Below are 12,344 nucleotides of genomic sequence, written 5' to 3' on the forward strand. Positions count from 1 at the left end.
GTTATTGGTGATTATGAATTCTCAGGAGATGTTGTTTTTTCCGTTAGCCCATGCTAAGGTACAGACTCGTTTAAGATGTTGGTCGATGTCTCTCCCCCTCCCTCAGTCTCTTTTTTTCTTAATCTTTCTCTCAGGTTATTTCCCTTTTACTCTGAAGTTGGCTTCCCACTTTGAACAATCTCTAGGTTTTAACATTGTTCCTTTAGCAGCCATCTAAATGAAATTTGAAATATGGCTTCCAGGATTTTAAAGAAATAGAAATAAAGCAATACCTTGCTTTAGTGCTCATTTTTCTCACATTTTATATATTATTATGTATAATAATATATATAACTATCTTAGTATAGGCTATTATAACAAAAGCACTGAGTAGCTTAAACAATAAACATTTATTTCTCACAGTTCTAGAGACTGGGATGTTCAAGATCAAAGATCGGCAGATTCTTTGTCTGATGGAGGCTTGCTTCTTGGTTTATAGATGGCTGTCCTCACATGGTAGAAGGGGTTTGAGAGCTCTCTGGGGTCTCTTTTATAAGGGTACTAATCTTACTCATGATGGCTCTACTCTAATGACTGAATTATCTCCCAAAGATCCCATCTCCTAGTACCATCGCATTGGGGATTAAGATTTCAACAAATGAATTTTGAGGGTAGATAAACATTCAGTCTATAACAAATATATAATACATATAATATATAATGTAATAAGTGATTTTTTATGCCAGTTGTTCTTGTCAGGGTAGTTGTTCAGACTATTTAGTATATCACATTGCAGAAGCAAATGTCTTTATTTACTCTTTAACCCTTTCCAGTCTGGTTTCCATCCTTAGTATTCACTGAAAGCACTCACTAATGACCACCATATTACCAAATCCAATCTTCGTTTTTCTGCTCCTTTGGCTAGGGAGAGCAGCCTTTTCTTGTGGTGCTGTCCACTGGTAAGTGGTAAGGGTCCACTGAAGTTTCCAGGTTGCCGGCTTCTCTAGCACCTAGTTTAGAATATATGATGCAAAAAGAAAATGCAGAGTACTCACCACTGTCTCAGTCCTTGGCTTCTGAGCTCCTTAGCTGGTCTGCGTTTCTCTCTTTATCTGTCAAAATTGTCTTATGTTTGTTTTATATATAATGCCTAGGGATTTTAGCTGTGTTTAGCTGGAAGAATAAAGAAGGGTATCTATTCCATTTTATCTGGAACTGGAAATCTGACCACTTAAAAAACTGAATTATCTTTTTATTAATGAATTGTAAGATGACTTTATCTATTCTGAGTACAAGTCCTTTGTCAGTGTTTTGATTGCCTCCTATTCACCCCGTTGCTAAGGGAAGCCCCTCCCTAGACTTATGGGGATGGCTCAACACATAATTAACCTGACACTAGATAAGTGAGATCAACAGCAGTTTATTATTCACATATACTCACAGCCCAGGTGAGGAGGACACTGTGTGCCAAGTAGGGCCACACAAGGATTGCACTTGGGGAAGAAACGAACACTCAGGGGCTGTGAGAAGCAGTCATTATAGTATCAGGAAGGTGAGGTGTCTGCTTCCTACAGGAGATGTGATTGGCTTGTTTGAATAATTCCAGGGACTGGTAGGAAACTGAAACCTGCTGCTCAGGCTTAAGCAGGCCCTGTGTCTGCTCCCAGTGAAGAGGAGGGTTTTTGGGCTAGAGGACCTTATCTGCTGGAGCAGAGTAAGGAGGGGAGCTTGTAGTTAGATCATTGAAGCTCTTCCAGTTTAACCAGTTGTCAAGGCAGCATATAATATTGGGCCTTAATTTTAGGCCTTATACCACAATCAGAAATATGTGATGTGTATATTTTTTTACAATCTGGCTTGTTTTTCATTTTGTTAATGATGTCTTTCAAAGAGAAGAAGATTTAAATTTTGGTGAAGTGCAGTTTGTCATCCTTTTCTTTTATGGTTAGTGCTTTTTGGGTTCTACAAAATTTTTTGCCTACCCCAAGACTGCAAAACTTTCTCCTGATTAAAAAAATAAAACCCAAGCTACAAGGATACAGTGTACAACACAGGGAATGTAGCCAATATTTTATAGTAACTATAAATGGAGTATAACCTTTAAAAATTGTGAATCATACTGTACACCTGTAACATATAATATTGTACATCAACTATATTTCAGAAAAAAAGACTGAAGGATGAAAAAATCATTTTAGCATTTACATTTAAGTCTGTGGTTTCTTTTAAATTATTATGTATGGTATGAGGTACTGGTTGAGTTTCATTTTTTCCATGTGAATATGGAAATCACATTTCCCCCCATATGCCTGTCAGTACCATTTGTTGAAAATGTTACCTTTCCCCATGGCATTAAATTTTTACTTTTGTGGGAAATCAGTCAACCTTATATATGTGGGTTTTTTTTTTTTTAAATGTTCTTTGATCCAGGCATAATGAACTCCTAATTTTAAGGTGTTCCAAGTTTTTTCTTATCTTTGGACTTTTGAATATGCTGATCTCTATGCCTTACTTGTTCTTGGCTTTTCATTTTTCTTGGTTAACATCTGGTTATCCTTCAAGTCTCATCGCAGATAATTACTTTTTTTCAGTAAACTTTCCTTGGCTCACATGTAGGATGGAGACTTCTTCCATGTTCTTCTATGGAAAAGTATTCCTTATCCTTTTGGTAATGACTATTATTATGAGATTCAGTTCTTGGTCGAATATTTATTATTGCCAGACACTGTTCTGAATGCTGAAGATATGGCAGTGAGTGAAATAGTAAAAAGTTTTTATCTTGGTGAAACCTATATTCTAGTGGGTAGAAACAGGCAAAAAACCCAAATCACACTAAAATTGTACAGAAGGAGGCAGTGTTATTTTGAAAAATAAAAGCAGGGAAGGGGGCACAGAAAGTATTTTGGGTGGGTGCGATTTCAAATAGGATTGTCAGGGAAGATGTTTCTAAGAAAGCGGATAGCTCAGAAAGAACTAAAGGAAGTGAGGAAACGAGTCATGTGAACTTCTGGAACAAGCATGTTGCAGGCATGTGGAACAAGTAGACAGTCTCCGAGGTGGGAGCATGCCTGGCGTGATGAAAAAGCCAGGAAGCTTGTGTGGCTCCAGCACAGTGAGTGTGAGGGGAGGCTGGGATAGTGAGGTAATGAGGCCCACCTCATAGGGCCATTTGGCTTTTGTAACGACTTAGGTGTTTTACTCTTGGTGAGATGGGAAGTCACTTGGGAGTTTTGCGCAGTGAAACGACAAAATTTATTTACGTTTTTGTAGGATACACTCTAGCTGCTCTGTGGAAAATAAAATTGTTAGTGGGGTAAGGGTAGAAGCAGAGAGACTGTTGGAAGTCTATTGCAGTGATCCATGTACACTGTGAGGGTGGTTTGGATCAAGCGATAACAGTAAAGGTCCTGAGATTCTGAATATATTTTGAAGGTAGTTTTAATAGGATTTTCTGATTAGTGGAGTGTAAAATGTGATTATTTTCTTTAGTAAATTTTTCAAGAAACCTGCAAGCTTATTGAGAGTAGGGACTTCATTTTATTTTACCATTGTGTTCTCGGCACGGTAGCATAATGACCTAGTAATCACACTCAGTAAATACTTTTTGAATGAATGATTGAATGATATGCGGATGCTTACAGTGAAGAAATGAGTAAAATGGTAGGCAGCATAAATATATTGTGGTAAAAAATGCAACAGTGCATTCTTTTGAAAAATTATTGTGTAGTTTTAGTACTCGGGACTGTGGTTGCCTGGAAGACAGCACTTTCATCAGTAAAAAGAAAAAAAGTGAATTCATGTTCCTTACTTTCATCCCCTAGCTAGTCCCATTTAAGGGTTGTTAACAAAAGGAACAATGTTATTAATGATAGCTAACATTTATTGAATGTTTTCTTTATATCAGATGCTGTGATAAGCACTTAGCATTTATTATTTCATTTAATTCTCATGCGACTCCCCCATATGAAGTAGGTGTTATTTTTACCTCCTTTAAGATGAAGAAATTGAAGGTCATACGTGCTACTAAGAGTGGTATGAATCCAGGTTTCAAGCCCAGGACTGGCTTTTAACTGCTACCCTGCCTTGCTTCTCACTTTGGAACATTTGTTTGCAGTCTTCTTGCTTGCTATGGTCCTAAGTGATGTTAGAGACTCAAGGAACATCTTAGCCTCCCAGTTCTTAATGTTATCAGTGCCAATGATCTTTATTACCTCTTTTCTAGTTACTCAAGCCCATGGTAGTACCTTCCATCTTCTTATCAGGTAGAATAGTTTCATCTGAAATGTTAAATAAAATCGTATCTCTGCATTCTTTACCTTAACCGCTTGTCCTCGCAAAAACTTTTTCTCTCCTCACTACTTAACTTCTTTGGCCTTACTGAGTATTTCAGGTTTTTAATTTCTATTTTTTCTTCTAGTCTCTCAGCCTTTCTTAGCTTCATTTCCTTTACTCTCTAACTGTACATCCAATGACAGTTAATATTTGTTTAGCACTTATAATGTCTCAGGCACTGTACTAAGCATTTTATATACTATACAGTAACTCTAGAAGAAGAACAGATACTAATATCAGCCCCATTTTATAGATGAGGAAATGATATTTAGCAAAATAAAGTGACTTTTAAAATTCATATAGTCAATATTGGTTGTGACTCAAAACCACATCTATTTTTGACACCAAACCCATAACATTATAAACTTTATAACCTATTGTCCTTCACCACTGTCTTCATTTAATTTACTTTCTCCTTGATCCTCTCAATTCCTCTATCCTCTTATCCTTTTACTGTTCCTGTCTGACAAAACCCCAAACCAAAGATAAGTGTAACATCTCACATTTAAAATATAGATATTGTTAGGTATAGGGATTTTGGGAAATTGTTTTTAAATGATTTTATTTGGCTCATAAAGTTAGAATAAAAGGTTACCTACTAGAAACCTACCTACTGGAACACATGGGTGTGGACAAGAATAGTATCTTAGGCTAGTGGAATATGGTGAAGACTAAAAATTGCTTTCATCATAAGAATTTTTTTTTGTTGAGAATGTTATCTTACATAAAGGTATTTGTTAAAACTGCCAGTCATTTCTTGATCTAAAATAAAAACTAGTTTGCCAATAATGGCTCTCAGATAAGCAAGAACGAAGTATTATAAACAAAAAGAGTAGTTATATTCCAACTGAAGCAGCTGGTTACTATAATACTGAACCAGAGGAAACTTGTAGCATGAGGATGGAAACTAATTTTCAAAGTCCTACTTTGGATAGGTCTTTCACCTTTCGTGCAGTTACTGCTTAAAAATTTCCTTTCTATATACTAAAAAGAGATATACTAATTATTTTCCTGTTATGTCTGTTTTTACTGTCTATATTTTGTTTCATAAATAACTTTATGTATATCCTCCTAAAAGTTGTTATTTCACAGGGTTTCATCTGTCCATTATGTAGGAAAAGATGTATAACTGCTATTGATTTGTCGGAGCATTACCAGAAAGTGCACGCTGAAAATGAGACAAGAGGACAGGAACTTCTTAATGACTCCAGTGTTACTGTGGGTCCTATATATTTTGTTTTAGCAGCTTGGTTATGGGTTGCTCAAAATAGCTTTGTTTTTCCTGGCCTTGGTGTTGCTTAATTTTTTATGCTACAAGGGAATATGGATTGCTTTAATTATGCATGCTTTAAAGAAGCTTCAATAAGGAAAAGAGGCTCTTGGGAAGTTGGCTTGGCTATTCTTTGTGAATCTGTAAACAAATATAAACATTTAAGTTAATATTTTTGCATAAATTTTGCCATGAAATTTGAAATATAAAGTGAGTTTTTTATTCAATAATTATATCTTTATTAGTTAATGTTTTATCAGTGAATATATTACAATGTTTTAGATTAATGCTTTACTCTTAAAGACGACTTTGCATGTGAACTGTCACTGTCTTTATTTGGGAAAATACACTGCATTAGAACCTGGGTCTACCACTGTTTCAACCTTTGTTTTGACTACCCAGACCTGATGGAAAGAATGAGGCATACTTACCATGAACAGTGGGTCACCCAAATGTTTCTCTGTAGTGTGTGGGGCTGATGCATATCTAAGGCTAGGGGTGGGAACCAGTGAGGGGAATTGTTGCCAATTTTTAGGCTGGAAACAGTTTCTCAGATGATCCTGCTATGTCTCTTCCTTTGAAAATGACTACAGTATTCTATAACCAAATAGAGGCATAGATTTTAAAAAATTCTTCTATAAGTTTTATAAAAGAATGAAACTTTTTTTTAACCATGAAAGACAAAAAAATCACACTTACTTTTTCCTATGAGATAATGACATATAAGGAAAACAATCTCACCAAACCTCCACTTATTTAACACATTAATAGAGTACCTCTTATGTTCCAGGTATTTTGGTAGATAAAGGGGATAAAAAAAAGGTAAATAAGATATGATCTCTATGCCAGGAAGTTTCTATGATACATATTTGCAAAAGAGTGCAATGTCTAATTCAACTTAAGGGAAACTGCAGAAAAACTTTGGTGGGGAACACTTAAACCAGACATTCTCTAGGGTGATGGGGGAACGGGTGCCTGTGGGAGGATACCAGTTAAACTAGCTGAAGCAGTGTGAACAAAGATAGAGGCATAAAAGTCTTGGAACTCTGCTTAGCATTTTACCAGTTGTCTTTCTTCCAGAACATATGGGTCAGCTTTTCTTTATGGGCTAGCCAGAATCAAAAGTGACAACCTGTTCTCCCTGTCACTTAATAAGAACTTTCCTTTTGCCTGAAAGGATACTTGGTACAACAGGGTATCATTAGTATCAAGTTAAGATAAGCTCTTAGCTACAGTGGATCTGAGAAAGGGTTGCAGATAACTGAAAGCTAAGAGTAAGGTATTTAATTGCTTTTAACCTGTGTGTAAGTGTGTGTGTAAGTTGGTGAGAAATTTGGAATGATTAAGGGAAATAAATGTAGCTAGCTATTTTGAGTATTTTATTATTTGGTGTTTTATGCTATCTAGCAACTTCAGTCCCCTTGACAATATTTTAGAAAAAATAGAGGAATCTCTTAATATCCAGAATTAGTATCACAAAGTCCCATTCATGGGACATCTCTCAGATATTCATTCTGAGCTTATTTTACTTTTATTTTAAATCAGTGATATAGTTTTAATAGACTCCCCCCCCCCAGTATACCCTTCCGATTCATATGAGGCTAGCATTGCTAGAAATAGCACGTGAATAATTTTTAGAAATGATTGTTGAAAGACAAAACAGGGTTTAGAAAAAACTGAAATGTGGTTACAGGAATTAAAGATGCTTGCCAGAATTAACAGAGTGGAAGATACTCATTCAGTGATTAATATTTATGCTGCTTAGACATTAAGCAAAGGTTTAATATCATCTATTTAAGAAGGTGAGAAAGTGCATATATGTACTTTAGGAAGATTTATTTTTATCAGAAATGTCCCCAAACTGAAGTTTTATTTAAACATCCATGAAAGCTCTAATCACATGGAAAATTTACTTAGGTGGAATATTTCTATAACTAAATATTTATTACTGAATTTCTAAAATTTCTCTTTAGGGATGAATCAGTTCATTCTGGAATATTAATCTGGTAATATTTAGAAGCTTTAAGAGGGTATGACATACCTTAATGTGATCACTAGCTTTTTGGCATACTTAGGTATCTAAAGCCAAAACCTGGAAGTAGAGACAATAGTCAAGAAGCCAAAGTTGTGAAGATTAAATAATGTAACGGGGTGTGGATTCCCTGAGGAACACTGTAATTTGCCTTCTAGTTACTAGAAGAAGCTGAGACGCAAAAGAGAGATGACAAGCTAAATATTATAGGGGTTTATGTGCTGTTGCACCAAAAGCATGTTAACTTGTGTGATACAGCAGTTACTGGGCAGAAGTTTACAAGAATGCCAAATAAAGCATAATATAGAGCGGTTATGAAACATGATGGTAGATAATAGGTGGCTTTAAAAAAAGAGCATAACATCAGCTAGATTAACTCATAGATTGGGAGCATTCATTCATTCAGAAGACATCAAATTCAGCAGAGCATCAAATATCTGTGGATCCTGATGCGTTATTCTGATGTCCAAATGCACAGCCTCAGTACTACTGTCTTTGCTTATTTTAGGAGTTTCTTGGAGATCATTGCATTCATTCACCTATAGTGCCCCTGCCCTTCACTCTTGCTCTATAATCAGAACAGACCTCTGCTTCCTGAATGCAGCACGACTGTATTTCATACCATTTCCTTCATCTTTGTTCATGCTCCTCCATTTGCTTAGAATGCCTTTATTTCTGACAAGTAAACTTCTATTTAGTCTCTTTCCTCCTACTTATTCTTTAGTACCTAATTCTAATGTCTCATATATACATATCTCTACATATATGTATATATACATATATAGACAATATGTATGTGTATCTGTATTTTTTGTAAAGCATTAACTGCTACCACAGGCAAAGTTGGATACCTCTTCTCCTGTGTTCCTATAATCCTTTATATATACTTGTTACACCATTGTCTGGTAATGTTATGCTCAGTGAGCCTTGATTTTGCCATATAATATGCACAAATGATAAGTAAGGGTATATTACTTGTGTAACATCCAACAAAAGAGCACAAATTATTTATTTATTTTTAGTTTTTATGTATCCAGAGTTTTTATTAGTTAGCTCAATCTGTCCCTTGGAAGCTTTGTGATCTGCAAACTATTGAAGCTCTTCTGTCCCTGCCCCCCAAATTCTTCCCTGCTGGGTTTATTCATATTTCACTGAATAAATACACAGTATAGAAATACATGGTATGTTCAAAATACTACACTAGCCATTAGGGAAACATAGATTAAAATCTTTTTTGTGTTGTGTGTCGCAGTGAATGTAGAAACTTGACACACTAATAATAATGCTGGAGGAAAATAGCAATATACATACAAAAAGATAAAAATGTGAGATACCATGGTGTGTTCAGAGAAGCACAGGTACTTCAGTATAGTTGAGCCATGTTGTATAGAGTAAGGAAGGGTGTCCAGACATCAGACTGGTAGGTCACTCGGGTAATACACATGAAGGACCTTGTATGCCATAACCATATAGTCATTCTGGGATTATTTGTAAGTTTTTATTATTTTACAGGACTATATATATATAGACTATATATATATATTTTTTTAAGGTAATTCAAGAAACTTAATTTTTGAAGAGACAAATTACAGAAGTATAAATGGGGTATGGAGGAACCACAAGTTCTTAGAAGAGCAGTACAGGACTATATGTTAATTTAAAATTTTTATGTTAGTCTTCGGTTAGCATTACTGACTAGAATACTTCTCAACCATTGTAGATAACTCTGTGGTAATTATGAGTTATTTACATTACCTTTTTTCTCAATGATCAGAGTACTTCATGTTCTTAGTTTTTTGGTTATCATTCCTTTGAAGTAGATTGGAGCAGGTATTATCTACGAAGAGGATTATCTAGAGAGATGGAGGATATGAAGGCAAATCTTCTCAACTAGACTTCGAGATTAGAATTGACTTTTCAGGATAAAACTCTCTTACCATTAATTTACTCAACCTAAAAGAAGGTTGTAAGGGTTTTCTTTGTATCTTGTAAACTGCATCCAGGATAAGCAGTGACGTACCTTTGCGCAATACCAGAATTTGGACTTAACACCATAAATTAGAGTTTACTTAATGGTACCATTGGTGTGAATAATACATTTGACTGTATTTCATAACATACAAACGGTTATTCTGCAATACTAAAATACTATTTTGAAACCTTTTTCTATCTCTTTCTTAGGGTTTCATATGTCCCCAGTGTATGAAATCTCTTGGATCTGCTGATGAACTTTTCAAACACTATGAGGCAGTTCATGATGCTGGCAATGATTCAGGTCATGGAGGAGAAGCTCTTGCTCTGAAGCGGTGCAGTATAATAGTTTTGAAGTGTAATGTAGTGAATGTGTGTGATACCATTGTTTCATTGTGAATACTTAGTTTTTGAAAATAGTGTTTTTATATTATTTAATTTAAATCTGTCTTCATTTATTGTGGCTTCCTCGTTTATCATTTTTTTTTCTTCCTCCTTTATTGTTATAACTTATTCTATCCTTGACCAATAACTATATCAGCATCTACAACATGGTTCAGAGGTTATGTTTTGAAAGAAGGTTGTGATTTATCAAAAGGTTAAATTATATTTAGCATACTCTGCTTAATAAAACATGATATACTTTATTTAGAAGATTTTATAGTAAGTTATTAAAATAATTAATTTAGCCAAGAGTTAAATTTAATAATTATTTTTAAAAATTTCTTTTGTAATCACCAATATAATAAGAAGCACACATACACATTCTGCTTCTTGGCAATTTTGCCTGACCATTTTAAAATTAAATCAAGCTAAAATATAATTACTTAGAAAGGCATTCAACAATATAACTTTCCTTTTCTTCTGCTATTGGTGAAAACTCTTTATCTTATATTCCCACTAAGAGAGAAATCTTGATTTTATTCTACTTGTAAAAAATTTGTTTCATGTTTTTCTTTAAAAAATGGCTCATAGTTGGTTATGACCACATTATGGTTGATAATAAAGAACTATAAAATATGGTTGTTTTAATTTGTTAAAATATGTGGGAAAACCAGTGCTTTTGGGATGTGTGAATCTTTCCTTTTCATGTGACTATTAATGCTCTTTAAGATTTTTGTGTATGAGTTAATAATTTTGGTACCATTCTTTTGTCATTTGTTAGGAAATAGATATAAAATATATATTTATATTAAATCATGTATAAGTGCCTTTATATTTAGTGTCAATTTAACAGAGCTGCTTTTCATCTACGAATTAGTGCCTAGTACGTGAATTTTCATTCAGTCTACCCTTAACTTTTCATCCAATGTTTAGCTCACTGAAACCTGGTTTCTGCCCTACCATGCTCTGAAACTATTCCCTCAAAGCCCAACAGTTAAAAAAAAAAAAAAAAGGATTATTTTCAGTTTTTATCTTAGTAGACCTTTGTTTTGGTTACGTATTACTGTGTAACAATCCACTCAAAACCTAATGGTTTAAAACGTTAACAGTGTATTACTTCTCATGATTCTTTGATTTGACTGGGTGGTTCTGCTTTAAGTTATGTAGACTTGGGTTTTGAAAAGGCCAGAAGGGCCAAAATGGCCTCACATTCATGACTGGGGGATATAACTGGATACTGGCTGGCAGCTCAGCTGGGGCTATATGTCAGGAGGCTCAGTTCTCCTTTATATGGACCTGTGTATGTGGCTGCTTTGACTTGCCCACAGGATAGCAGTTAGGTCCTAATAAAGAGCATTCCAAGAGGAAAGGAGCAGAAGCTGTCAGTCTTCTTAAGGTTTGGGTTCAGAAGTGTCAGAATGTCACTTCTGCCCTATTCTATTGGTTAAAGTAGCCACAAGACTGCTCAACGCCCGTTACGATTCAAGAGGCCAAGAAGTAAACTGTCTTTCAGTGAAGGGGTGGCTTTTACATATAAGAAGGGAAGAACTTGATGGCAGCCATCTTTGTAGACCATATGTCACAGTCTCTGCAAATTTGGTTTACTGGCTGTCTTTCGTTCTGCTCTTTTGAGACAACATACCATTGTTATCATTCTTTTTTGATCTGTTTAATGTATTCCTCTTCCTCTATATGTGTGATGATATCTACATCTATGACTTCCTCCTAAACTACATTCCCAACCTAGAATTATCTCCCAAGTTGCCTACTAGGTATCTTTTGATGTTCCAAAGGAACATCTCACTGTTGACATTTTGAAAACAGAGTTCATTATATTTCCTTCTAAACACTGATAGGCAAATTACTCTCACAAATTTGTTGAAGTGGCACTTTTTAAAAGATTAATTGGAATAACTAAGTTCACCCAATTAGAAACTGAATTGGATTATCTTCTTTGCAATTTGATTCAATTTAGTATGAGCCATTCAAGTATATTGTTATTAATTCCTTTCTTCATCATTTTAGTTTATACATGGATTTGGAAGATTAATAAAGAGTAGGGAAAACTTAAAACACACCCACAATTGTCCGTATGCATGTAAAGACTAAGTCTTCTCCAGTTGGCTTGTGGTCTCTACAAATAGATATGTTCCTAGGGCCAATTGGGAGAGAGGGAGGGATGGGGACGCACACACACGCACACACACACAACAGAGAAATGAAAATTAGTGAAAGTGTCAGATAAAGATAAATTTTAAGAGTCAACAAAAGACACAGGAATCTATTATCTAATTTTACTTCTGTTTTCAGAGATTAAAGACTTTACCTCAGAGTTTATCTCCATCATGAAGTGCTTTTAGGTAGAAGTGATCACTG

At 35.0% G+C, this 12,344-nt stretch overlaps 1 protein-coding gene across 1 annotated transcript in view; it reads left to right on the top strand.

Moving 5' to 3' along the window:
* LOC141575406 (early endosome antigen 1-like) overlaps nt 1–12,344 on the top strand; it is a 63,241-nt gene that overhangs the window by 28,363 nt on the left and 22,534 nt on the right. The window contains 1 exon segment of the mRNA XM_074354471.1: nt 9,795–9,919. Coding sequence (XP_074210572.1) covers nt 9,795–9,919 — 125 coding nt within the window.

The sequence above is a fragment of the Camelus bactrianus genome, chromosome 28 (genome assembly GCF_048773025.1).
Source record: "Camelus bactrianus isolate YW-2024 breed Bactrian camel chromosome 28, ASM4877302v1, whole genome shotgun sequence".
Taxonomy (NCBI): domain Eukaryota; kingdom Metazoa; phylum Chordata; class Mammalia; order Artiodactyla; family Camelidae; genus Camelus; species Camelus bactrianus.